This window comes from Neoarius graeffei, chromosome 26 (assembly GCF_027579695.1).
Source record: "Neoarius graeffei isolate fNeoGra1 chromosome 26, fNeoGra1.pri, whole genome shotgun sequence".
Classification (NCBI taxonomy): Eukaryota; Metazoa; Chordata; class Actinopteri; order Siluriformes; family Ariidae; genus Neoarius; species Neoarius graeffei.
The window spans coordinates 32,966,976-32,993,211 of record NC_083594.1 but is presented as its reverse complement, the minus strand read 5'-3'; the positions used below and the strand labels follow the sequence as shown (position 1 = coordinate 32,993,211).

The following is a 26,236-nucleotide window of genomic DNA, read 5'->3' as shown; positions in this document are numbered from 1 at the left end:
GTAGCACCAATAACCTGTTTGTCATTATATTTGCACTTTCACCACTACTACCTCTGCCATCTCTCATCAATGCAATTATCTCATCTCATTATCTCTAACCGGAGGCAAGCTGGAGCCTATCCCAGCTGACTACGGGCAAGAGGCGGGCTACACCCTGGACAAGTCGCCAGGCCATCACAGGGCTGACACATAGACACAGACAACCATTCACACTCACACCTACGGTCAATTTAGAGTCACCAGTTAACCTAACCTGCATGTCTTTGGACTGTGGGGGAAACTGGAGCACCCGGAGGAAACCCACGTAGACACGGAGAACATGCAAACTCCACACAGAAAGGCCCTCGCCGGCCACGGGGCTCGAACCCGGACCTTCTTGCTGTGAGGCGACAGCGCTAACCACTACACCACCGTGCCGCCCTCACAGACCAAAGTCATATAAATAAAAGTTTATAGTGAAAGTAAGAAATAGTGTTACCGACTTGCTTAACTAAGACTGATTCGACTTCATTGATTGTGGGTTGACTCTCATTAAAACAGGATGGGTGTTATAACTTATGCAACTTACATGTACATGCATGCATTTTCACTGATAAAGCATAAAAGGCTAATTAAATAATCAGATGAACTGAGACGATCACATTCTGAAGCAAATTAAATAATTTTATACCGCTAACTTTTTATACCGCTAACAAGTTGCGTGTATTAATCTAAATGCAGTTAAACAACGTGTTGTTTTGTATCCAAATGAGAGTTGGAGCTTACCCATCTGTGTTCTCGCTTCATGAAGGCCGATCTTGTGGCCAATTGTTTCAAAATAGTCTGACTTTCAGTTGTTCATTCAGTTCTCCGTTCATTCACTTCTTCCACGTAAGGGCAAGATGGCAGCAATATCCAGTGGAAAAATCAGACGGCTGCTTCGCTCATTCTCCATTTTCTCCATACAGAGTACTCCACCATTACTGCTCGGCTCAGGCAATTACTAAAACCCAGGACGGGACGTCACCGGTTTTAGCAACAACTGCAGGGAGGTCGCTGCCTGAGTGATCGGTCACGTCCTGTTCTGTCCTGGGTTTTAGCAACAACCCTTGGCTCACACTCCGGGAGAAGTGGTGCAACTGAACTTTCCTTTTTAAAATAAATACTTTCCTCTTACATTTGTAAGACTCTACACAAATGTCATTCCAAAAATAGGAAATATTTCTAAATCTAAGTACCCTATAATTTTACTTAAAACAAGCAAATTTGCTAGATTAAGAATATTTTGTCAATTTGTTCTAAAAACAATAAAAACTCCATTTGATTTCTTTTTTTATGAGAAACCTTAGGATATTTAGATAGCGTTTTTTGCAGTAACTCCTCCATGATCCCACACAACACCAACTTCTCTCTCTTAGAGCGGACCGTTTGGCTTCGCAAAAATACAGTAGAGAAGCCTGATGCTTAGAACAAAACTGTGCACAATCATAAACAGCAGCATGAGTAAATCTACCTGTAATAGTTCACTGTCTCGATATTACAAAAATTGAGTGGTATGATAATGATTAAGCTACAGTAGCTAAACATATAAAAATAAAAATCAGCGACAACCACCACAACTTATTTAACACATCTATACATGTTCAGTGAAACTTTGCCATTAGCTATTAGTAAGCTATGACTATCCTTAACAGTTTTGCTAGCCAAGCACCATTGCTAGATGAAAACTGCAGAAACATTTAGGCCTAAGCAAAGATAATTGAATACTGAATATTGAATGCTCTGCGTTTGCCCTCTATGATTTAAGGCTTATAAATGGCGTTAACTAGAACTGCACATGATTTCAGCTAGCAGGTTGTCGGCTGCAGGTTTTCAGCTAGCAAACTTGGCTAACCTCAATGGCGAGAAGCCTTAGTAATCGATGGCTAAATAAATCACATTGCAATAGAACATTGGCACATAACCCAGGGAGCTAGAGATACCAACAACTAAAACAACTAGTTGCAGTAGGCTAGTGGCAGGGTTTTTTTTTAAGAAAAATGACTTGCGGGTCATTCCACGTCAAATCAACCAGGGCCCGCGCACTTGGGTCTCAAAAAATTCTAAAAAAAAATCACCAGATGTACCCATGTTACCTAGGAGAAACACTGTAAATTTATTTGAATGTAAGATGTATACCTTCCATGTTACAGCCAGTTTTACTGGGGGGGGGTCAATTTTGTTCAGACTTTTTTTGTCAAAGTTCACAAGCCCATAGCTCAAGAACTAAACCATGTAGGAGGCTCAAATTTTGCATGCTGGTACATAAATAGGAATAGCATGTAGCAAAACTGTCATTTTGGGTCTGGATGATCCTGCATGGTCATAGCACTCCCTCAAAAATGATCAAAATTTTATTGGAGTTTTTGGCTGTGCTCTGTTTAGGCCTTCAGAAGGCACATTTTTACCCAACATAGGCTCTTGATTTTTTTTTTTCCCTTATTGAGAAGTAGAAACACTCTCTCAAAAAAAGCAATAAACAGAAAGGAAACTCTATCAGTGTTTGAACAGAAGACCTCACAAGTCTGACAGATCATTTTGGATGTCGTTTTCAGAGCACTGTAACACCTTGTAGAAATGTGCACAGATTTTTTTTTTTAAATTGTTTTCTTCATTCTCCATGATCCCTTCTTTTTAAAAACACCAATTTGACTTGTCTTATGTGAATCTTTCATTTTTATTTTCCACTCTGGATATGGACAAATGCACTTTTTCCCAATGATGACAAACAGGCTTTCGTCTAAACGGGGGAACAGGGGTGCTGCGCCCTCTTACTCTCGGCATGCGCCCCCTTACCGACTCCGTGAAAACATCCCAGCAACACTACGTGACAATGTGTCTGATTATCAAATGCGTTATAATTGCTCCAAAAATATTCCAATCATAGTAGATACACCGCCAGACGGTGCAAAAACAATCCGAATTAGCGTTTTCCAGACTGAGGCGCCATATTGTTTAGTTGTTTACTTGTCGCGGCTGCTCTCGTGAGATTTGACATGGGTTACATACAAGGTCAGCTGACTTGTCGAGCGAGATTTCTCGAGACTGAATGACCTTTCACCCACCGGCACAGGAGCTTTTGACAGAAGTAGTTCGCGAGTTGTTTTTGTTGACACTTGGGCATTTAAAGATGTCATCCCGCGGCACGAAACGGAAGAAAGCCAAAGACTGTCCGGGGCAGAAGAAGAGTGCTTCTTTCTTTTTCAATGTTGACAGACAATTTGTTACAATTTCCCTCTCAGTCTCAGAATGTCCCATTGGAGCATTTTTCAAAGGCTTTGCACGGCGGGGGGGGACAACCGGCACCATCTCCCCCCGCTTCGCTCCCTCGCCATGGTGAGCGCCCTCATACTAAATTTTTCTAGAAAAAACCCTGACAAACATCAAAACTGAAAGAAAAAAAACCTCAGAAATAAGTAATCAGAGGCACATTTAAGCACCAAACAAACATGGTACTTCATTTTACATCATGCTCATTTATAACAATCATAACTACCCTCATTTCTGTTTCATTTGAAGTGCAGTGTGTAGAGCATCTTTGTCTTTGAGATCAAGGTGGTACTGCCTCCCACTGACAGTTGTAGGTGCACTAAGGAATGCAACGATGCATTGTAATGGCATCCAACAAATATCTTCTCTTGATTGCCAGTGGAAAGATGGAGCGGGATAGTTTGGGTGCATGAAACATATCTGGATGTCTGATTCCGCTTCACTCTTGTCACGAATCATACCAATCCAACATTTTTCATCATACATGCATCCAACATATGCCCTTTTTCCACCAAAGCAGTTCCAGGGCTGGTTCGGGGCCAGTGCTTAGTTTGGAACCGGGTTTTCTGTTTCCACTGACAAAGAACTGGCTCTGGGGCCAGAAAAAACGGTTCCAGGCAAGCACCAGCTCTCTGCTGGGCCAGAGGAAAGAACCGCTTATGTCAGCGGGGGGGGGCAGAGTTGTTAAGACCAATAACAATAATAAGACTGCGAAAGATCGCCATTTTTAAGTGACGAGAAGCAGCAGCTGTACAAACGCAAAGTCATTTATTATTGTTGTTGCTGCTGCTTCTTCCGTGTTTTTGCTTCGATATTCACGCCAAGGTTTATGCAAGCGTAGCAACGTAACTGACGTATACAGTGACGTAATGACGTAACTGACGTATACGGCGACGTAATGACGTGTCTTCTCTTAGCACCGCGAGCGATGGAAAAGCAAGCTGGTTCTCAGCTGGCTCGCAAGTTGAACGAGTTGTGAACCAGCACTGGCTCCGAACCAGCCCTGGAACTGATTTGGTGGAAAAGGGGTAATAGCCTCCAATATGGCACTGGTCTAATGTGACGGACACTGCTGATGCAGCATGAGTGTGATCAGGAAACAGGAGCATCTCAGCTCCTTCAGTGGATATTTGAACAGTCAGCGGACTGTCTTCCCCTGACACCCGACTTACTTTGAGTCTGCCGTCCTCTGTAGGGATGCAACAGTGGTATTCTCGAGTACCAGGTACTCTTTTGGCCTTGGAGAATCACATCCTCTGTTCAGCAGCATGAGAGATGATGTCTTCATTTGATATGAACAAAAAGTGAACATTTTTTATATGTCCTACGCCCCACTCATAAATCTGCTGGTGTCAGAATGTGTCCTGAAGTTGCTGCTTGGAGACTGGCTTGTGCTGCTTCTTTTTTAATAGTGCCACCCATGCCATCGCAGACATTCTTGCCATGGGATGTAGCAAAAAAATGCCATTTGGCTTCAAATCCAAAATCATGCTGATGAGACACAAGATTCGCAAAGTTTTTGAAATTTTTATACTGAGATGAAGCTCCATCTGAGAAGTAAAAGATGTTGCTTAGTTGGGGTGCTGTCTTTTGCAGGTAGCTCAGGACATCCTTCTGGAATCTGTGAACAGTTATTGTGTCATGTTGCAGACAATCGCTTATGACACAAATGATCTCATGTCGCAGTTCACCAAGCTGCTTGAAATAAGCAACAAAAGGATGAATTGTTGCTTGGGAATTCTCCCAGTGAAATCCTTGAACTGCATCTTGTACCACAAAGCTGTAATTCTCTGCAAAATCCAGGATGATTATCGCTTCATTTGGTCCCAGCTATTCTTTTAAGGTGGACAAGAATGCCGCTTGGTGTTTCCAGATGAAATGATGACTTGTCAGTCTTCTTCACAATGGTATCAACAAATTCCACCAATGTGCTAGAGCATGTTTGAATTGTGGTGCGATCAGTTGAAATCCATTGCTTGAACAAAACATCAGAATCTTCAGTCATGTCATCTAATTCACACAAGGTCTCCAGGTAGCTCTTGAGTACACCAACCCCAGGGCAGCATGGACATCTGTGCACCATACAAAGTTTTGATGTTACTGAACACACAATCTTTGCCATCAGGTCATGGTAGGTGATTCTCTGGTCTCCACTTGGCAGGGCAGCCAGCATTAGTTTTATATTTTGATGAATTTGGCATACGCATACAGAGTGTGTTCCTCTACTCCCCACAGTGATGCAGTGACTGGGTCGTAGCATACAGAACTTGGACAGTCCTATTTTGTCTTCAGGAAATTGGGCTTTATAATTTTCAAAGAGTTCATTCAAATTCATCAGGATCAGTCGTTTTTGCTTGTGCTCCCGCATTCCTGTTTCACTGGACTTTACAGACTTGTAGTCCTTTGCCCCTGGAAGTAATCTGGTAAATTCATCACTCTCTCATAGGAAGTTTTGACTCTTGCATGAATTTCTGGTGATATACATTTCCCTCTCCGCGCCTGAGGTTCTGCAAGGATACCATGCTCTTGCCGTAATTTTCGGGCAGCTTTCACCATGTATGGACGGACTTCAAATTTTTCTGTTACTTTCTCCACAGTCTAGCTGTCAGGTACCAGAGTAAGGAGTTGGGTCTGCACATTCCTTGGGGAAACCGCAATCTTTTCTTTCAGCAGGTCCATCAGAATGTCCAGGTCCTTGCAAGTTGAGCATTCTTCTAATTTTTATTTAAATTAAATCTCGTAAATTTATTTTATTTTAATTTTTTATAAATATTTTTTAAAAATCTGCGCACATTCCCACAAGGTGTTACGGTGCTCTGAAAATGACATCCAAAATGATTTGTCAGACTTGAGATCTTCTGTTCAAACACTGATAGAGTTTCCTTTCTGTTTATTGCTTTTTTTGAGAGTGTTTCTACTTATCTCAGTAAGGGAAAAAAATCAAGAGCCTATGTTGGGTAAAAATGTGCCTTCTGAAGGCCTAAACAGAGCACAGCCAAAAACTCGAATAAAATTTTGATCATTTTGAGGGAGTGCTATGACCATGCAGGATCATCCAGACCCAAAATGACAGTTTTGCTACATACTATTCCTATGTATGTACCAGCATGTAAAATTTGAGCCTCCTACATGGTTTAGTTCTTGAGCTACCGTATGGGCTTGTGAACTTTGACAAAAAAAAAAGTTTGAACAAAATTGACACCCCCCCCCCCCCCCCCCCAGTAAAACTGACTGTAACATGGAAAGTATACATCTTGCATTCAAATAAATTGTGTTTCTCCTAGGTAACGGGTGCATCTGGCGATTCCCCCCCCCCCCCCTTCTTTTTTCTTCCCCCCCTCCCCCGGAATTTTTTGAGACCTAAGTGCGCGGACCCCGGTTGATTTGACGTGGAATGACCCTCACTTGAAGATGTTTCTTTAGGTTGGAGGTGGAGTCTTTCGACGCTGACAGCAGCTTGGTTGCTGGTACACAGAGTTTGCATTGCACAGTCAGATTTCGCCCGTCCCTTTCTTCTTTGAATGTGAAGTGGTGTCTGAATTTCCACGTAAGAAAGGCATTCTTGCCTGGGTTCTGCTGACTCTGTTGTGCTTGCTCCGGGTCCACTGTCTGACTGATGACACCGTTAGGAGGACGTTTACATTAGAAGCTCTTATTGCGCATTGTTTGGGTTTCCGGCAATGCGTGGAATTACCAAAATTAGAGAGGGGATAGCTAAACATGTTCAACTGGAAAATACTGCCGTGTAATCCACTTATTTTTACAAAGTAACTGTTTTAATTACCACCCATTTAAACGTTAACTGTAACTGTATTCCGTTACTCATTTGTATTCTGAATACGTAGCGCTGGTACGTGTATTCCGTTACTCCCCAACACTGGCCATGAATGCAACATAAATCCACATTCTGTTGTGTTGTTGGTGGGCGCAGCCACACATCTACGTGGCATGACGATTAAATTAGCTCAAAATGGAGGATCGGAGTTGCAGTCAGCTCTGTGTTTTAGTATAGCAGAAATGGCAATGAGACCGACAGACTTCCTGCTGTGACATTACGGACGTCAAGGTCATTCACTCAGACCGCTACCTATATGAATCACTTTAATCGTAAAAATTGCTATATTAGATTTAACAACAACACTTAACTATTCCTGTGCCATTCTTGAGGTCTCAAGGCATTTATAAACAAAAATGAGGCCATGGATCTGAGTATATGCTTTAACAGCATGTGTGGAAATGGGTCAAATTTTTTCTTTTTCTATTTTTTAAAATCTTTTTAGGTATAGAAATGCCATTCACTGGAAAAGAAAAGGCGTTTTGTGTTCGAGTACTGACCATCATGGCCAACCATTTAACAAATCTCTGAATCACTCCAGTTTCCTGACTCCTGTTCTTCGTTGTTGAATTTAAGCTTTTTACGTCCGTTGTATTTTCAGGTAGTTATGACATGATTTTAACTCTGGCTAAAAAAGCTACAGGTAACTTCACAGGTCATTTTTAGATAACAGTAACAATAGCAGGTTTTGGTATGATACCAGTTGTACTAGTTGTTTTGAGAAGTCTGTGTATCACTTTATCTAAGGTACAAATATTTTGTCAATCCATTCCTTTCTTTAGAATGAAGTCTTTCCTTATCCAGAAATCAGCAATGAAGAATTGGAAGATATCAAACAGTTTGTTATACCAGTGGAGAGGTTTTTCAGTGATGATGGTGAGTGATAAACAGTGCTGATTTAAAAGGCTGTTCCTGTGAGCCAAACAACTGAAGCCATTCTTAATGCGTAACATGTCTCTTAAGTTGATTCTACAAAGATTGATAAGGAGGCGAAAATCCCACCTGAAACCTTGGACGGATTGAAAGCCCTGGGGCTCTTTGGAATCCAGGTGCCTGAGGAGTATGGTGAGGCCAAACATCTACATCTTATGACACTGAAAGGTGTTGAGGGTTTAGAGTGCTACCTAAACATTGTGTGTCTTTTTTTTTTTTTTTTTACAGGCGGCCTTGGTTTCTCTAATACCATGTACGCCCGTTTGGCAGAGATCACAGCACTTGATGGAGCCATCGCTGTCACACTTGCAGCACATCAGGCCATTGGCTTAAAGGTGAGCGGTGTCTTCCGTCTGTGTGTGTGAGTGATATATGTGTCAGATAACGGAATCCAGGGACACATGTCCGCCCGGGGGCATTTTGAGTTATTGACAGATTCAGAAAGTACAGTTTCTAAGCTTTCCAATGATGCCTTCCATGTGGAGATCTGACAATATTTGAAGAATGTGTGGCCTTTTGAATGTGTATACCTCTTAAAACAGAAAAGGGAGAAAATCGCCCTCAAAGTTTTCCATCTCCGCTACTCTGGGTGCAGGGTGGGCACATAATGGTGCTCATTTGCATGATATTAAGGAAAGCCCTACCCCCTACGAGCTAGCACGATGCTACTTTCATGTAAACAAAGATCACCACGTCAATTTTCCTTCCATGCAAAGTATGCCCAAAACAATTATGAAGTACAAAAATAAGTCCTAAAGTATACTTTAACGTTTTGTGGTTGAAAAATTACTCACACCGTAAGAAAGATAGCACGATGATGACACAACTAACACAACGCTAGTTTCATGTAAAGCCTCAGTCACAACTGGCCGTACGTGCTCCTACGGCCGGTCTACATGCAAGAAACGCACAGAGGGCGCGCGTGAAACGCACGAGAGCGCGCGTGTGACGTGCTGATTTTTGAGCCGTAGACTGGCCGCAGAGGTTCTTTGTCATGTCAAACAAACTCTACGGGCGCTTACGTTTTTTTCAGGTTGCAAGACAAACTTACGGCCAACGCGCGTCTTTCTCCATGAACAAAAAAAAAACCGCAGCGATTTGGGAAACGCCAAAAATCGCACGGCCAAAAAATCGTACGTACGGTTGTGACCTAGGCTTAACCAAACCACAACACTCTTCGTTACATGCAAAAATAACCACACAGCCTTAGATTAATAAACTTACCCCATCAGAAAGAGAAATGTCACCTTGCACACACCAATGCCTTCGATGGAATGTAGTCCTAGAACAGTCCGTGTATCATCCGATCATTCAAGTATTCCATTCAATCTGGAAAACGAGGTTGCGGTTTTTATTGCTAGAAATGGTTATCTCCGATGTAAATACTGTGTGTCTGTTTGCTTCGCGGTGTTTCAGCTCCTCTGCGCTCTGTTTAGCTTGCTCATTCCATAGTGAAATTACACGCCTGTATGCAGCTTAAGTAGCCACGAGCTCAGCTCGTATCATACAGCTGATTGGCGAAAAAAAAAACCAAAAGACTTAAATCGTCTTGTGAATGGCCCATATGGTAATTTACCCACACCCCCCAGCAGGCTACAGTCCTGACAAAAACGAGACAATTTGCAACAAAAAAATGTATGCTTTTCCAACAAAATCTATTATCTGAAATACTGATTGCATTCTTCAAGATCTCAACTTGCACATGATGGAAAAAAACGAAAATCACAAATTTCGAAAAAAAAATGCTTCTTTTGCGATTATCTCGGATTCGTTTCGGCCGACATGCGTCCCTGGATTTGGTGAGGGGTCACATATATGATGGCTGTCAACTCGTTAGACGAGTATGACCATTGCTGACTATGATGATCTTTTTAGTTATGTGAGTGACAATGGCTTTTGGAGCCAGCAAGAGATTTGCAATGCTTGTTGCATAGATGACAAACGTAGTCCTTATGCCCTGGTCTTGCACCAGGTGGAGCCTGTTGTTCTTGTTTGTGCACACTCGTATATCGTGTTAATCCGTAATGGTTTCTACACACTTTTAGACAAATTTGACAAGTCAGGTCATAGTGCTGAGTATATTCATCATAGTTGAGTGGAACTCTGTCAGCATGGCTTCTTTGGTGGCTCAGTAGCCCAGCCCTACAGGTTCTGCCACATTGTTGGCATTCATATTGAGCGATTGCAAAATCAATGATCTCACCTTTCCTTGCCGCTCGTTTGACTTGTGCCCACCTGACTGTGGAATGTTTTACACCCATTGTAAATCGTCTGTCTCCACATTCCCCGATCGCAGGCCGTAGTTTCCCAGTCATTGTTGTCTGTTTTGCACCCTACTAAAGATTCTTTTAACGCAGTCTTTGAATTGCTTTCTAGGCTTGTGCTGCGGCCGAGTGCCCTGTAGCAATTCACCATACAGCATCTGCTTTGAGATTCTGTTATCCTCTAGGCATATCACATGGCCTGTCCAGCGAAGTCTGTGATGATGAATCAGTGCTTCGATGCTGACAGAGTTAGCGCTGACAGAATTAGCACTTTCAAGCACAACTGTGTCAGGTGTATATGATGACCAGTGAATTCTGAGAATTGACCTTAGGCAGCGTTGGTGAAATTGTTTAAGAACATCAAAGTGTCTTCTGTACGTGACCCAGGTTTCGCAAGAGTACAACAGGCAAGTTAGAACACGTGCGTTATAGACAGATATCTTAGTGACCTTTCTCAACCGCCGCTGATTCCATACCCAGTCCTTAAGAGCAGCAAAAGCCTCAGTTGCTTTCTTCATGCGACTTGATATTTCGTCATCGAGCGTACAGTGGCGGTTGATTTAGTGCTACCAAGATACATGAACTTATCAACCACCTGCAGTCTGCAGCCATCAACATAAATTGAAGGTTCAATATAGGGTTGGCCTGGAGCTGGTTGAAACATGACTACTGTCTTATCAAGGCTGATGGTAAGGCCAAAAGCCTGGCATGATTGCAATAACCTATCCATGAGAGTCTGCATTTCCTGCTCGCTATAAGAGACCAGGTCAGTCATCAGCGTAAAGATCATCACGAGCCATAGTTCGAAAGGTTTTTGTTCTGGCAGCAAAACAGTGAATATTAAACAGTCTACCAGATGTACGGTACCGGATGTGGATGCCATGTGGACAGTCCTCAAACACGTGACGTACAACAGAGAAAAAGATACAAGGTAGGGGCTACTAGGTCGCCTTGCTTCACAGGGAGTCCTTACCTTAAATGATTCAGAAAGTAAACCGCCAACATTGACACTTCCATATCGTCGTGGAAGGACTGAAGTATGTCAACAAAATGGTTAGGATAACCAAGTCGCTTTAGAATTTCCCACATCAAGTCTCTGACTGTATCAAAAGCTTTCGTCAGATCTACAAAGACCTGGAAAAGTCCCTGCTGCTGCTCGTATGACTTCTCTTGCATCTGACGTGCTGTGAATATCATGTCCATAGTCCCTCTGTTAGGATGAAAGCCACATTGAGACTCTGGTAAAATAGTTTCCACAATGTGAGTCATGACAATATAATTCCTACCAGGCTCTTTCCTGCAGAGGACAGCAAAGTTATACCACGATAATGCCCGCATAGCTCCTTTGTCCCTTTCCCCTTATACAGAGGTATGAAGATTCCATCTTTCCAGTCCTTAGGGACATTACCTTCATTCCAGATGTTCACTATGATTGAATGCATAACTTCAGACATGTGGTCTTCACCATAACGGAAAATTTCCACATTTTTGCCATCTTTTCCTGCTGCCTTTCCCGTGTTCCGCTTACTGATGGCTGTTTTGACTTCCTCTAAAGTAAGGGAGTCATTCATTGCCTCTACAGCAAGCCATTGCTCTAGGTTGTCACGGGCAGTTGGATCTACTTGGCTATCCCTATTCAACAAGTCTGAGAAGGATCGTTTCCAATGCTTCAAGATTTCAGCCACGCTAGTGAGGTGGTCATTGCCGTTTTTTGATCTCCGTGGTGTTAGTGTTGCTATTTTAGGGCCAAAGGCTTTTTTCATCAGATTATACAACTCCTTGCTATTACCACCATCTGCTGCTGCTTGCATTTCTGCAGCTATGCCAGACCACCAGTTGTCCTCCATCTCCCGTAATCTGCGTTGCACATGGGATTTGGTGTCCTTGAACTGTTGGTTCAGCTGTTCTTGTAGTGCTACAGGAAGGTCCTTCTGAAGTATCCGTTCACAGATCTTGGTTTTGTCAGCCAGGATTTCTCTAATTGCCTGGTCATTTCTACCAAACCAGTCATGGCTCTTGGCTGATACTAGGCCAACAGTGTCTTTTGTGGCAGTGTAGGTCTGATTGCGAACTGCTTCCCATGAAGTTGAGTTGACTGCAGCTGATAGGCGATCTTTTAGAGCTTTCTGGGTAACAGGATCATACAATTTTGCCACATCTAGATGTTTTGGTAGTTTTATAGTCCTTTGGTTCCGAGCAGGAGGCTTTATAACCAATTGCATTTTGGATCGTACAAGTGCATGGTCTGTCCAACAGTCTGCACCTTTTAGGGATCTTACATTGTGGACATCCTGCATGTCACGTTGGCGAACTATGACATAGTCTAGCAGATGCCATTGCCGAGACCTTGGATGCATCCAGGTTGTCACATGATCGCCTTTGTGTTGAAATTGGGTGCTCGCAATGTGCAACTTAAACTCTGTGTACAGTTGGAGAAGAAGCTGCCCGTTTCCATTCATTTTCCCTGTTCTAAATCTACTGAGGCAGCTCCAGATCTCCCAGTCACAACCTACCCTGGCAATGAAATCGCCTAACAAGATGATTTTATCAGTCCCCGGAACAGAGTTAAGAAGGTTATGGAGTTCTTCATAGAAGGCTACCTTATCAGCTACATCTGAAACAAGTGTTGGGGCATACACACTGTTGATTGTAGCATAGCAACCTCCATGGAGATGTAAACAAAGGGTCATTAGCCTATCGCTGATGCCACGAGGTAACTCAGCCAAGCCAGACACCAGATTACTGCGACTTGCAAACCCAACACCCGCCTCCCTACAGTCTTCAGCTTTCCTTACCTTCCAGAAAAATGTAAACCCTCCACCCTGCTCTTTGAGTAGGCCATCGTCAGGAAGACGCGTCTCAGACAGGGCCGCGATATCAACACCATAGCGATTGAGTTCTCTGGCTACAAGAGCTGTACACTTGGCAGGGGATGAACCAGTCTGACTGTCATTGAGTGTTCTTACATTCCAGCAAGCGATGTTAAGTTTGATTTTTCTTTTATCTGTATGATTTTGAGCGCTTGGAAGGACGTCCGCCAGCTGCGCTACACTGGCCAGACTAAGTGAGACAGGCAATGTTTAGGTCACCTTTTCTAGACCCTTCCAGATACGTGGTGAGCAGTGCTTTCCTAAAAAGGGCTGCTCAGACACCTTTGGAAGCAACCGAATTCCACCTCTGCCTCATAAAGGTGAACAAGGGACTTTATATCTACCAAAGGCCATCATGTGTGCAGGTCAGCAGCTACGTATTACCAGTCTGTCAGACCTGTACGCGTCGCCAGATCACCATTGTCACTGGACTTCAAACGCATACAGATAGATGATGTTATATGTCAGCAATGCCTGTGCTTGGATGTAAGTCACGTACAGCTTGCACAACACTGCAGTGACTCGGAGTAACAAAGCTTAAAAAAAAAAACGGAGACAAGCAGATGCAAGATGTGTAGATTAGCAATGAGAGCGGGATTTATATCCGAATTTTCCTTCTCCTAGACAACTGCCAAAAGGCTAAGGGAGGTGTCTCCCCTAGTTGGCTTACTGCGCACCTGGATTGTTCAACTGGAACACAGTTGAACAAATGAGACAAAAATATTATACTTTTATTTATTGAGGAAAATGATCCAATATTACATATGTGAGTGGCAAAATTATGTGAACCTCTAGGATTAGCAGTTAATTTGAAGGTGAAATTAGAGTCAGGTGTTTTCAATCAATGGGATGACAATCAGGTGTGAGTGGGCACCCTGTTTTATTTAAAGAACAGGGATCTATCAAAGCCTGATCTTCACAACACATGGTTGTGGAAGTGTATCATGGCACGAACAAAGGAGATTTCTGAGGACCTCAGAAAAAGCGTTGTTGATGCTCATCAGGCTGGAAGAGGTTACAAAACCATCTCTAAAGAGTTTGGACTCCACCAATCCACAGTCAGACAGATTGTGTACACCTGGAGGAAATTCAAGACCATTGCTACCCTCCCCAGAAGTGGTCGACCAACAAAGATCACTGCAAGAGCAAGGCGAGTAATAGTCGGCAAGATCACAAAGGACCCCAGGGTAACTTCTAAGCAACTGAAGGCCTCTCTCACATTGGCTAATGTTCATGAGTCCACCATCAGGAGAACACTGAACAACAATAGTGTGCATGGCAGGGTTTCAAGGAGAAAGCCACTGCTCTCCAAAAAGAACATTGCTGCTCATCTGCAGTTTGCTAAGGATCACGTGAACAAGCCAGAAGGCTATTGGAAAAATGTTTTGTGGATGGATGAGATCAAAATAGAATTTTTGGTTTAAATGAGAAGCGTTATGTTTGGAGAAAGGAAAACACTGCATTCCAGCATAAGAACCTTATCCCATCTGTGAAACATGGTGGTGGTAGTATGATGGTTTGGGCCTGTTTTGCTGCATCTGGGCCAGGACGGCTTGCCATCGATGATGGAACAATGAATTCTGAATTATACCAGCGAATTCTAAAGGAAAATGTCAGGACATCTGTCCATGAACTGAATCTCAAGAGATAGTAGGTCATGCAGCAAGACAACGAGCCTAAGTACACAAGTCGTTTTACCAAAGAATGGTTAAAGAAGAATAAAGTTAATGCTTTGGAATGGCCAAATCAAAGTCCTGACCTTAATCCAATTGAAATGTTGTGGAAGGACCTGAAGCGAGCAGTTCATGTGAGGAAACCCACCAACATCCCAGAGTTGAAGCTGTTCTGTACGGAGGAATGGGCTAAAATTCCTCCCAGCCGGTGTGCAGGACTGATCAACAGTTACCGGAAATGTTTAGTTGCAGTTATTGCTGCACAAGGGGATTACACCAGATACTGAAAGCAAAGGTTCACATACTTTTGCCACTCTCAGACATGTAATATTGGATCATTTTCCTCATTAAATAATTGACCAAGTATAATATTTTTGTCTCATTTGTTTAACTGGGTTCTTTTTATCTACTTTTAGGAGGTTGTGTGAAAATCTGATGTTTTCGGTCATATTTATGCAGAAATATAGAAGATTTTAAAGGTGTCATTGCATCGTTTTTTCATTAATTGTGCAGTGGTCTCTAGTATGAATGAATACCCTGTGAGCCGGTTTTGGTGAGAAAAATGCTGTGGTGCTCCTGTTTCAGGCTGTTCTAGTTTGGTGGAGGAGTGGGTGGGGAGAGAACGACAGGATTTCAGCTCTTACTCATGAATATTCATGACATGTAAACATATCGCTTCTGATTGGCTAACAGCACTGTGACGCTCCCTCCAGTGGGTTATGGGCGAGGCCATGACTACTAATTTTCAAAGTGACGTAAGTTCGTAGGGCTTTTTCTGATTCACTCGTTTTTCCATCTATTTTCTTTCATAGGCTAATACAGGGAATGGGGGTAGAAGAATTTTATTTTTTTAATAGTTATTTTTTAAAGCTTTAGGTTCGCGTCTTTACAATGAAGCGCTGCAAGTTGAAGTGTAAACAAACAGTTCACTTGATTCTCACTTGTGTTGGCTCTTATATCTCAGGTAAATCATTCACATAGATAATCAGAAACCACTTTAAAGACCTAGATCTTAGTTAAACAAGACGGAGAAGTGATCACGGCTGCGTGATTGTAACTGTATGGCTGCGTAAGAATTTTGTTGCGACCTTCATGCATATGGACTTTGAGGAGTGAGAAGGAAACGGACAGCTGGCGACTTTAGTGTTTCGTGACCTAAAAAAAAAAAAAGCACTGTAAAATAACACATAGCAAGAAAAGTACTTGGAAAACACTATGGACATAGCTGAGAGGGATATACAAACCTTTCACGAAGCAATCACTGCAAACTCGAGCATGTTACGACTCTGCTGTCTTTTGATTTCAGTGAGCGGTTTAAAAGCCGCCTTTCTTGACGTCTTTTTGTGAAATCCTGTGTTCGTTCACACTTTATTAGTTCACGTGGAACCCTGAAGAAACTTTTCTCAGTTTCACGGTTTGATCGATTTGAACAGCTTAAAACAACACAAGTGTAAGGCATTTTTCATGCAAGCAATGCACCTTCTCCGTACAAACGCTTTGTTAACTGAGGTTTGGTAGACCACCAGCTAAAGTTCTGAATAACTGATGTGACGTCACGTGAAACCAGCAATTAACCTCTGAAAGGGTTAAATATCAAGTGAAACCTCACATACATTTGTTATTTCAGGGAATCCTGATTGCTGGAACTGAGGAGCAAAAAGCAAAATACTTACCCCGACTGGCTTCAGGAGAGCATATCGCAGCGTTCTGTCTGACTGAGCCAGGCAGGTCTGACGCCATTACCACTAGACTGGACATTCAAATTATTCCATGCTGTTTGACTCCAGAAAACAATGAATGTTATGTTTTTTTTTTTCTTTGTTTTAGCGGAAGCGATGCTGCCTCTATTCAGACCCGTGCTACACTGACACAAGATGGGAAACATTTCCTGATTAATGGCTCAAAGGTGCCCATTTTCATTAATAAGTGTGCGTGCATAAAACTTTTAAGACAAATTGGTTCCTTCAACTCTTTTGGGGATGCTAATTGATGTATCATTTTTAAATTTGATTAGTACAAGTTGATTTGAGTTCAGTTGTAAACTGTCAATTTTGAATCCATTTCTAAATTAATTTTAACTAATAATTAGACATTTGTTCTTGAGTCAGTCCACGTGAAATGACTGGAGTCCTCCCTGAGCTGGACATGTGTATAGGTTCCTGAGATGAAGTTAAATTTTGCAGTTCTTAAAGTTCTACACAATTGTCTGACTAAACAAGCATCCCCCCCCCCCCCCCCCCCCCTTTTTTTTTTTTTAAATATAAACCAATTTGTGACAGGCTTCAGTACAGTTGAGCATTTTTCCAGTGAGGCACGGTGCCAATGATGTAGCTATATAACGTATTGGTTATGAGTTGATTTACACTTGCCTATCGTGGTCTGCTTTATAAAACAGGAGCAACTGATGACATCAGCCTCCAAATAGAGCTAAGAGGTATGGACATGTATAGCAGAGTAACAGAGCTCTGCTGTCATCAGTCAGCATATCAGGCTGACAAGCAGAAGCTGTGTGCTTTTAAATAATCATAATTCAAATCATTATGAAGGTTGATTTTTCACAGATGGTTTTTATCCCCCGCTGGCCCAAAGGTCCGAAGGGGGATTGTTGTGGTGATGTCCGTCCCAGGAAGGGTGCTCGCCTTTTGAAATCCAACTCCTCTCACTATTTTTGGAGGAATTTCACAAAACTTGGTAGGATTCTTTGTGATATGTCGGTACTACGCATATAGTCATTTCGTTAAATTCGGTCACATTTTGCCAGAGTTGCAGCCCTTGATTTAACAAAATCATAATTTGACAATTTCATGAGTGTTTTTTCCTTCTGAAATCATCTCCTCTCAATTTTTATCCCCTGCTGGCTGAAAGGCCCGAAGGAGGATTATTGGAGGAATTTCACCAAACTTGGCAAAAGGCGTGGTTATATGTTGGTAGTACGCATATTATTTTGTTCAATTCGGTCGCATTTTACCAGAGTTGTGGCGCTTGATTTAACAACCTTGTACTTTCACAATTTCATGGTGTGCTTGCCTTCTGACATCAACTCCTCTCACAATTAATATCCAACCAGAATTCTGCCAGAGGCTTGTTCATGGTAAACAAAAATGTCAAGGTGGATCTTGCAGAGACATTTTGCCCAAATATTAGGTGTGCTGTATGTATATTTTTGACCCTGTGTTAATTTCAGAAAACCCAAAGAAAATTAAAACTTGTGCACCTAATTCTAGTGTTTTTTTTTTTAATTAAAGATGTATGCTGTACATTCTGCCACAGAAAAAGAACAGTTCAAAGAAATGACTGAAAGCCCAAATATTGCCATGACATTCATATCCAAGATGTCACTGTATGTAAACTTCTGACCACAGTTGTAGCTACAACTGAATATCAAGCTTGGTATGTCACCATTATCTGGTTACATCTTTCACGTCCATGTGCAGTGCCATTCAGACTAATTTAGCATGCACCTGTTCCTGATTTAGAGCACAAAGAAAATAAAAATGTTCCACTTGCCCCAAATATAGTCAATCTCACTCTTTTGGCAAAACCTTTTCCAAAAATTTCTTCTTCTAGAATGAATTATTTTATTTTGCGTCTGGCTGTCTGGCCATATCTTTAAAACTTTGTGTACATATCAAGCGACGTGTGAACTGGTGCCTTTTCCCATTTTAGATTTTTTTGGGGGGAATTTTTTTTTTTTCAAATTTTTTCAAATTTTTACAGTGTAAATAGCTGCTCCGGCAGCTATTTACACTGGATCCGGTGTAAATAGCTGCCAGATCATAATTACAGTAAACACAGTAAATACAGTTTTCTGCATCTCGCTCCTTTTTCTTTTATGTTTGTCGCCTTCCTCGCATTCAAACCGATTCGAGCCGAAGTCCACTACGTGTCCAAAATGGCGGTCGCGTTTACGAAGGTCACGTGACTGAAAAGGGTCTATAGGGTGGGGGATATAGATGACTCTGTCGTCTTGGTTTTTTTACATTCATGGTTTTTAGAATGTCATCCATAGAAAACTTCTAGATTTTCTGGACAATTCTACCTTCGTATTTTAGGAAGCTAGGAGATTTGTACATTTTTATGAAATGCACCAAGAAACGTCACCTGAAAGTCTGTCACATTTACTGCAGGTTTTATAGAAAATGCCGAGATGGACTTCCATTGCATATTAGCTCTATTATATCCTGGCTTCATGGAGAACTAAAAACAGATAAACATGGGTGATAAATGTCTCTTAGTCTAAAATTGAAAATTTGTGCATGTTTTATTTTTGGCTGCGTCCCATTTAAGATCTGGATTTCCAATGGTGGGATGGCAGACATCATGACAGTATTTGCAAAAACTGAGGTTTTGGACAAGGACGGGCAAAAGAAAGACAAGATAACTGCCTTCATTGTGGAGAAAGCGTTTGGTGGGGTGACCAGCGGCAAACCGGAGGACAAGCTGGGAATCCGAGGCTCTAACAGTTAGTTCACATCCTTTGATATATGATGGTTTTTAAGTTAATATATGGTTGATGTGCTAAAGTTTTGTCGTAAATATTCTTCATTGTAAAAGAGAGGTCTTTAGTTTGAAAGTGTGAATAAGATTATATGAAAAATACAAACATTTTTAATCCATCACTGATATGAACTTCTCGTATAATGACCTTTTTTTTTTTTTTTTTTTTAAAGCATGTGAGGTAACTTTTGAAAATACAAAAGTGCCCATAGAGAATGTGATTGGTGAAGTTGGTGGTGGATTTAAGGTGATTACACAGCACTATACTGAGTAACATAAAACGGATTGTGTTGTCATATTCAGTATATCAGTGTCGTGTTTAGTATGTTTAGTATCGTGTGTTTGTATCTCCACAGGTTGCTATGAACATCTTGAATGGTGGCAGGTTCAGCATGGGAAGTGCATGTGCAGGAATGATCAAGAAGCTGATTGGTATAAGAATGTCAAAGAAAAACTGACCTAAGCATGTTCTCCTTAAACAGACTGGATCATGCATCACTTTGTGTTACAGAGATGACATCAGAATATGCAGGCACGAGAAAACAGTTCACCAAGAAACTTGCTGAATTTGGCATGATTCAGGTGTGTTGGTCATTATCACTGGAGATTAATGGCCATTAGTTGGTTGTTATTAAACAATTTTTTTTCCTCTTTCCTCCAGGAGAAGTTTGCCATCATGGCCCAGAATGCATTTGTGATGGAGAGCATGGCATATCTGACTGCTGGGTTGATGGACCGGCCTGGAGTTCCTGACTGCTCTGTCGAGGCAGCCATAGTGAAGGTAAAGTTGTTTGTCCGTATTTTAACCACATAAACGTTTGCCTTTTTGGTTCCTTCCTGTCTGTGTTTTTGTTATTTTTAGATGTCATCAGTTAGTGTTGAGCGTGGTGCAATTGGCTCAGGAGGATGTTTCCTGTCACTGGGGCAGGAGTTCAGTAAATTCCATGACAGAAAAATTAGCCATGCTTCTGGGTGGAAAGGCTGATTTGGTCTTTCTGTCCCTGTCGATTCAGCAAGTATTCAGTTGTATTTCGACAGCGCTGTCCTCCAGACACTTAGATGTCCGATGACATTAAAGAAATACGGCAGCATCACAGCATCTCTGATTACCACAGAGAAGACGTTCACTTTCCCTGTACTGATGGAGGGCAAAAAAAAAAAAGACAAAAAAAAACCCCTGTTGACTCAAAATTAACTTATAATGGAAGGGAAGCTTTTTAAATTCAGTCGGCAGCTAAAATTTCCTTCAGGATCAATAAAACTTATGATTATTTTAAAATAAGTAAATATATACTGTATGTACCTTGCAATAAAAAGAAAAAGTCAAACATAAGGCTTAACTGCGTTGTTGTTGAGGATGAATTCTACAGATTTAGAGCTTAATTATCCCCTGCCCAGACAAAGTTTGGCAGGGGATATAGAAACTGGTTCCATCCGGCTGTCCGTCCGTTCACATTTTCATTTCCAGGCCATATCTTTAAAACTACTGAAGATATCTTCTTCATGAAACTTTTTTGGATACATAACGAGCAACATGTGAACTGGTGTCTTTGGCTTTTTGAAAAAAGTATTTTCAAAGTTTTACATTTAAAAAACAAAACTAGATTTTGACTTGGTTTCTAAGAGCAATGTTCGTTTCCAGAGCATAAATCCAAAACCATTCATGATATGGATTTGAAACTTGGTATACATGTTAACAAGATGATGTAGATGTGCCTTTTCATACTAAGAAATTTTATCATGTTTCCATGGAAACAATTTCAGACTTAGGCCCAATCCCAATTCTAATTTCTACCCCTTCCCCTCCGCCTTCCCCTTGGCCCTTCCCCTTGAAACTGAGCTACAAGGGATAGGGCTTGAAATTCAACCCTTACGTATTGGGATAGCCCTTCAACGATCGCATACGTCATCGCGTACCTCCGTCAGCGTTTACGTTAGCAAAACGCGACGCGTCATTGGCTGCGACCAGCCGCTACAGTCAGAGGCAGAAATCTCTGCTGGCAGGGTGTGATTTGTTAACTAACACCACTGAATGGGATATCTTTGGTGCTTCGTGCACCACATCCGACAGAATGAGGTGTCAGAACACTCATGTAAACAATAAAAGCGAGAATAACGGAACAAAACGTACGCAGTAAAGCAACCGAAAACAATACTCACTCCCAAAGCTTTTTAGCAGCAGCTTGGATTTCAGAAATCGCTGCTCATTCTCAGCTCGAAAGCGAATCAAGCGGCGTGTTTCCTCTGGATAACAACTTAAAACACGTAAATAATGGAGAAAATACATTTATGACAATCTTTCGCTGCGGGAACCGCCATCTTTCTGAAATCCGCATGAAATCTCGCTGAAATCCGCATGGCATTGTGGGAAATCACTCAAACCCCTTCGTTCGGAGTCAGCTCCAGGAAAATCTCCGTTTGGAGGGGTACAGAAGCCCTACCCCTTCCCCTACCCCTCCACGTTAACTGGGATTGGGATACCCCTACCCCTTCACATGAACGCGCAAAATGGAGGGGAAGGGCCAAGGGGTTGGTCCAAGGGGTGAAATGGGATTCGGCCTTAGTCTTAGAGGTAGGTTTTGTTTCCAGAGAAGAACTTGAAAACTATGAGCGGTATGGTCTTGAAAGTTGGTATGTGTTTATGTGCCTTTTTGATACTAAGAAATGTGAGATTTTAATTTTTAGCTCACCTGGACCAAAGGTCCGGTGGGTTTATGCCATGGGCTGCTGAGGTCAGTGTAAAGAGGTAGGGTTGGTTTCCTGCAGCAGAACTTGAAAAATGTGACACTATCTTGAAAGTTGGTATATAGGGCGGGGGATATAGATGACTGTCTTCTTGTTTACAAAAACAATTTGAATAATTCACAGAATTAAATAAACCTTTATTGACCGGCCCTATACTTCCATTATAAGTGTAAACAGGTTTTCCGTTCATTCCGTTAGAATGTTCCAACCTTTTCTTTCCTCTCAGCGTTTAGTGTGGTGTCTGGCACTGAGGGTGGTTTAACCCGTCTCTTCTTGATCACAAAGCATCATTTGGTAATGAGGAGTTTATGATCAGTAAAGCGACGTGCTGCACGATTAATCTTTGTCACATTTGATAAATTCTCTGGCTTTTCCATCAGCTCGCACATGAGCACAGGTGTTCTTGAGATGATTCTTGAGTTGAAACATGGTTCCCATTCTTGAGAGTTGAAAGCGAGTACAAAATTCTAGTAGCATTAAGCCTTTGGAGTTCATTTTGCCTATTCCATGCTTTCCGATGACTGACAGGACTTCCAGTCTTTCCCAGCATGAGTGTTGAAGTCATCTAGAGCTGCTACGCTGTCTACTTTGGCTTTGACAATACATTCACGTAGCTTCTCATAGAAACTTTCTTTCTCAACTTCTGAGCGTTGCATTGTCGGTGCATAGACGCCAATTAAGGTAAGATGAGCGTTATTCTTGAGTGGGATCTGAACAATTATTAATCTATCAGGTATTGGCACTGAGTTGATGTGCACCAGCTCTAGAAAATGGTGCAACTTCTCTCCTTGATGTTGCCAGAACCTGGGCACTGAACTTCACTCAGGGCACAGATCTCTACAGTTGCTTTTTGTAGCTCTCTGCAAATGATTGCTGTGGCTCATTCTGGTCTAATACTGCTGTCGCTATCATTTAGTTGTGTGAACATTCCAGGCTGGCAGGTTTAAGAGTTGCTTTTCACTATTGCGTACTTTTACTTTATCGTGTGCTGTTTCCATTAGTTACCACAGATGTGGTAGCATTGATGTATGATGTATAGTTTCCTCTACTGCCATATTTGGTGAGGCGTCCGTTACCTCAAACCCAGTAGCAGTTACTAAATCTCTTGTGATGCTCATTAAAAAGTCTGTGTCTACGATGACCAAACTAAATGGTGCAGAATAGCGTTCCTTGGCAAGAAATCCCAGTTTCCCAACAGGACAGCAGAGCTGACAAGGTCGCAGAGAAGGCTTGTTGCTTGGTTGCCAGAACTGTTGCTCCGTTAGCGAGCAGGACTGCCAGGGTGCCATAACTACCACCAGTTTGACTGCACAGAGCTGCCAGTAAATACCACCAAGCATACAGTGGGATTTGATTTCAGGGTTTACTTCTCAAGAGCCACCGTGTTTTGCAAAGTAAACCGAGGCACCTCGAGTAGGATGTGGCTCTCTACCACACATGGAGAGGCTAGTGGCCACTTGATATAGACCATTTATTGCGCTTCACATGGTGCTGGATATAGGGAGACCAGTCTAGGACGCCACAATGGCCAACTAGAAAGGTGCTACTCCTCCAGTGATCCTTAATCCCCAACTTATAGAAGCGAGTTATTTATCATCACCTAAATGAGGTTGGCTTCCTTTCTGAGTCTGGTTCCTCTCAAGGTTTCTTCCTCGTGTAGTCATAGGAGGTTTTTCCTTGCCACTGTCATGTCAGTCTTGCTCATTAGGGATAAATGTATTAGTTCCCATGTTTAAATCTTTATTTTTCGGTAAAGCTGCTTTGTGACAATGTCCATTCTTAAAAGTGCTATACAAATAAACTGACTTGACAGTAGGGTTCCAGCAGCTTCTCTGCTTAGACTCCTAATAAACAATTAAAATGGATTTTGTGTGTGTTCGTGTCTTTTTACAGGTGTTCAGCTCTGAGGGTGCTTGGGTGTGTGTGAGTGAGGCATTGCAAGTTTTAGGAGGTATTGGATATACCAAGAACTACCCTTTTGAGCGCTACCTCAGGGACTGTCGAATCCTGCATATCTTTGAGGTATTTTTGAACAAAGATTTAGTTCTTGTTGTCCAAATTGGTTCATGTAAGAGACCATATTGTGATTTATCAAGTATTACTGGATTAATTTGCAGTAAATTATCTGAATTGTGATTCTAGTTAAGCTTAGATGATATGAAATCAAAAACTTTTTTTTTTCCCTCATTTGTCAGTTCATGACTCTGGTGTTCTGCAGTTCACCAGTATTGGCGAATTCTTGTTTTTCTCTAATCTATATGATCTGGATGAAAATGTGGCAAACTTTGGCTGTCTCTAAATGTCAGCTGGGTGGTTTTTTTTTTTAAATAAAATAAATCCATACATTACCATGGACCCTGCCCAAATATCCTGATTAACTCAGGGGTGTGTTGCATAAGTGAAGAAAAATGGCCGATGATTTGTCCTGCATTGTTTTTCAAAAAACGACTATTTATGATGTGGGAATTGTAATCATTTTCTCCATGCCTTGACCACTAGATGGCACTTGAAACTTGATCTGAACATATTGCCTCCATTTTCTTGTGTTTTTTTTTTTTTCCTTTATTTCTTCCCCCTCTCTGTCTGCTTGTAGGGAACCAATGAGATCTTAAGGATGTACATTGCTCTCACAGGAATGCAGTACGCAGGCAAAGTCTTAACAGGAAAAATCAAGTATGTATAAGCTGTAAATGTGTCTTCCTGCCCTGTCACAGTTAAAGAATGCAGAAAGGTAAACTGCTTGTGTGTAACTCTTTTTTACAGGGAGATGAAAAAGGGGAATGTGGGCGTGGTCTTTGAGATTTTGGGGAAGAAGCTGAAGGACTCTCTGGGGAGGACCATTGATTTTGGCCTCACTGGCAAAGACGGCGTAGTTCACCCCAGTTTGACGGTATCTAAATTTGGTGCTTTGCTCATGTATTCATATTATGTTTTAGATAATTGTTAAATATTAATTTAATACATTTAAATCCACAGATCTGTATAGAAATCTAGAAGTAACAATTAAAACATGGTCCGTATTGTTTTTAAAAAAAAAAAAAATCACTGACTGAGTGGTGTGATGTGACCCAGCATGAAGCGCAGTAATGTTGCCACCACATAGCAAGACCATAGCAATAATCTCTTAGACCATTACAATTTGCTACTGTATGTGATTGCAACATTTTATTTATTAAGGCGACTCATTTTAGATTTTTTGGATCCTGGATCCACCGACGGCAGTTAAATACTACCGCTAGAAAAATAAGTCTGTGCGTATTTTTATTTTAACCGCCGAAACGTACAAAAAGAAATGTAAAAAAAAAAAAGTCACATTTTTCTTGTAACAGCATTGCATCCCTGGTACTAGGTCATATTTCTTTAAGTAAAAAGTATTAGAATCGCAAATACAAACGACAATGTGTGTTGTATATATCCACTTCAGCCGAGTCCGAAAACGAAACTATTTACGACATTTGAGTATTCACTTGAACGTTTTTATGGTATTTACGACCGCTTTATGACAGTGTCAACCTCGTGCTGACCATGGCTGACGCTGACAGCATGGATTCCGAGCTATCACCTCAACTGTATGTAAGCATAAAGTGTGGTAAAGAAAAGTCTTTTCACTGTCTCACTAACCAAAACGTGGGCGATTTCATCTCTCAAGCGTTGAAAGTAAACAATGAAAAGATCAAAACGATCTTTGGTTCTCAGAAAGAAGGTGGTGATGTAATGAGCACGATGCTGAATATGCCTGCCATAACGTTAGTTCACGATTTTGGCTGCAAGTATCTGACTGTGGAATTAGAAGAGGATGGTGCCGCAGAGAGTCCTATCGAATCAAGTAGCACGAACGTATCAGCCTTCGATGTGCTCATGAGAGCTCAACGGTCATATGACCACATACCTTCAGAGAAGTAAGTACTGGAATGCTAGTCCGTGTTATAAACTTATACACAAGAACACGTGTGTGTGTGTGTGTGTAAAGCGTGTCTCTTGAATTTAAATTATTTTATCATCTTAATCCGATATTGAAATTTTGCCATGCAAAAAAAAAAAAATTGGCCAAGGACACATTTTTATTTTGACCGACATCATCAAAAATATATTGAAAAAATCCGTGAACCTAAAGATAAAAAATGGGTGGCC

At 41.6% G+C, this 26,236-nt stretch overlaps 1 protein-coding gene across 1 annotated transcript in view; it reads left to right on the top strand.

Annotated features, from left to right (window-relative positions):
* Positions 1–26,236, top strand: part of acad9 (acyl-CoA dehydrogenase family, member 9) — a 40,716-nt gene that overhangs the window by 3,796 nt on the left and 10,684 nt on the right. The window contains exons 2-14 of the mRNA XM_060910613.1: positions 7,906–7,999; positions 8,087–8,188; positions 8,285–8,391; positions 16,491–16,591; positions 16,691–16,769; positions 19,151–19,325; positions 19,534–19,607; positions 19,717–19,792; positions 19,872–19,942; positions 20,022–20,141; positions 23,999–24,127; positions 24,699–24,778; positions 24,869–24,995. Coding sequence (XP_060766596.1) covers positions 7,906–7,999; positions 8,087–8,188; positions 8,285–8,391; positions 16,491–16,591; positions 16,691–16,769; positions 19,151–19,325; positions 19,534–19,607; positions 19,717–19,792; positions 19,872–19,942; positions 20,022–20,141; positions 23,999–24,127; positions 24,699–24,778; positions 24,869–24,995 — 1,335 coding nt within the window. The remainder of the gene's footprint in view (positions 1–7,905; positions 8,000–8,086; positions 8,189–8,284; positions 8,392–16,490; positions 16,592–16,690; positions 16,770–19,150; positions 19,326–19,533; positions 19,608–19,716; positions 19,793–19,871; positions 19,943–20,021; positions 20,142–23,998; positions 24,128–24,698; positions 24,779–24,868; positions 24,996–26,236) is intronic.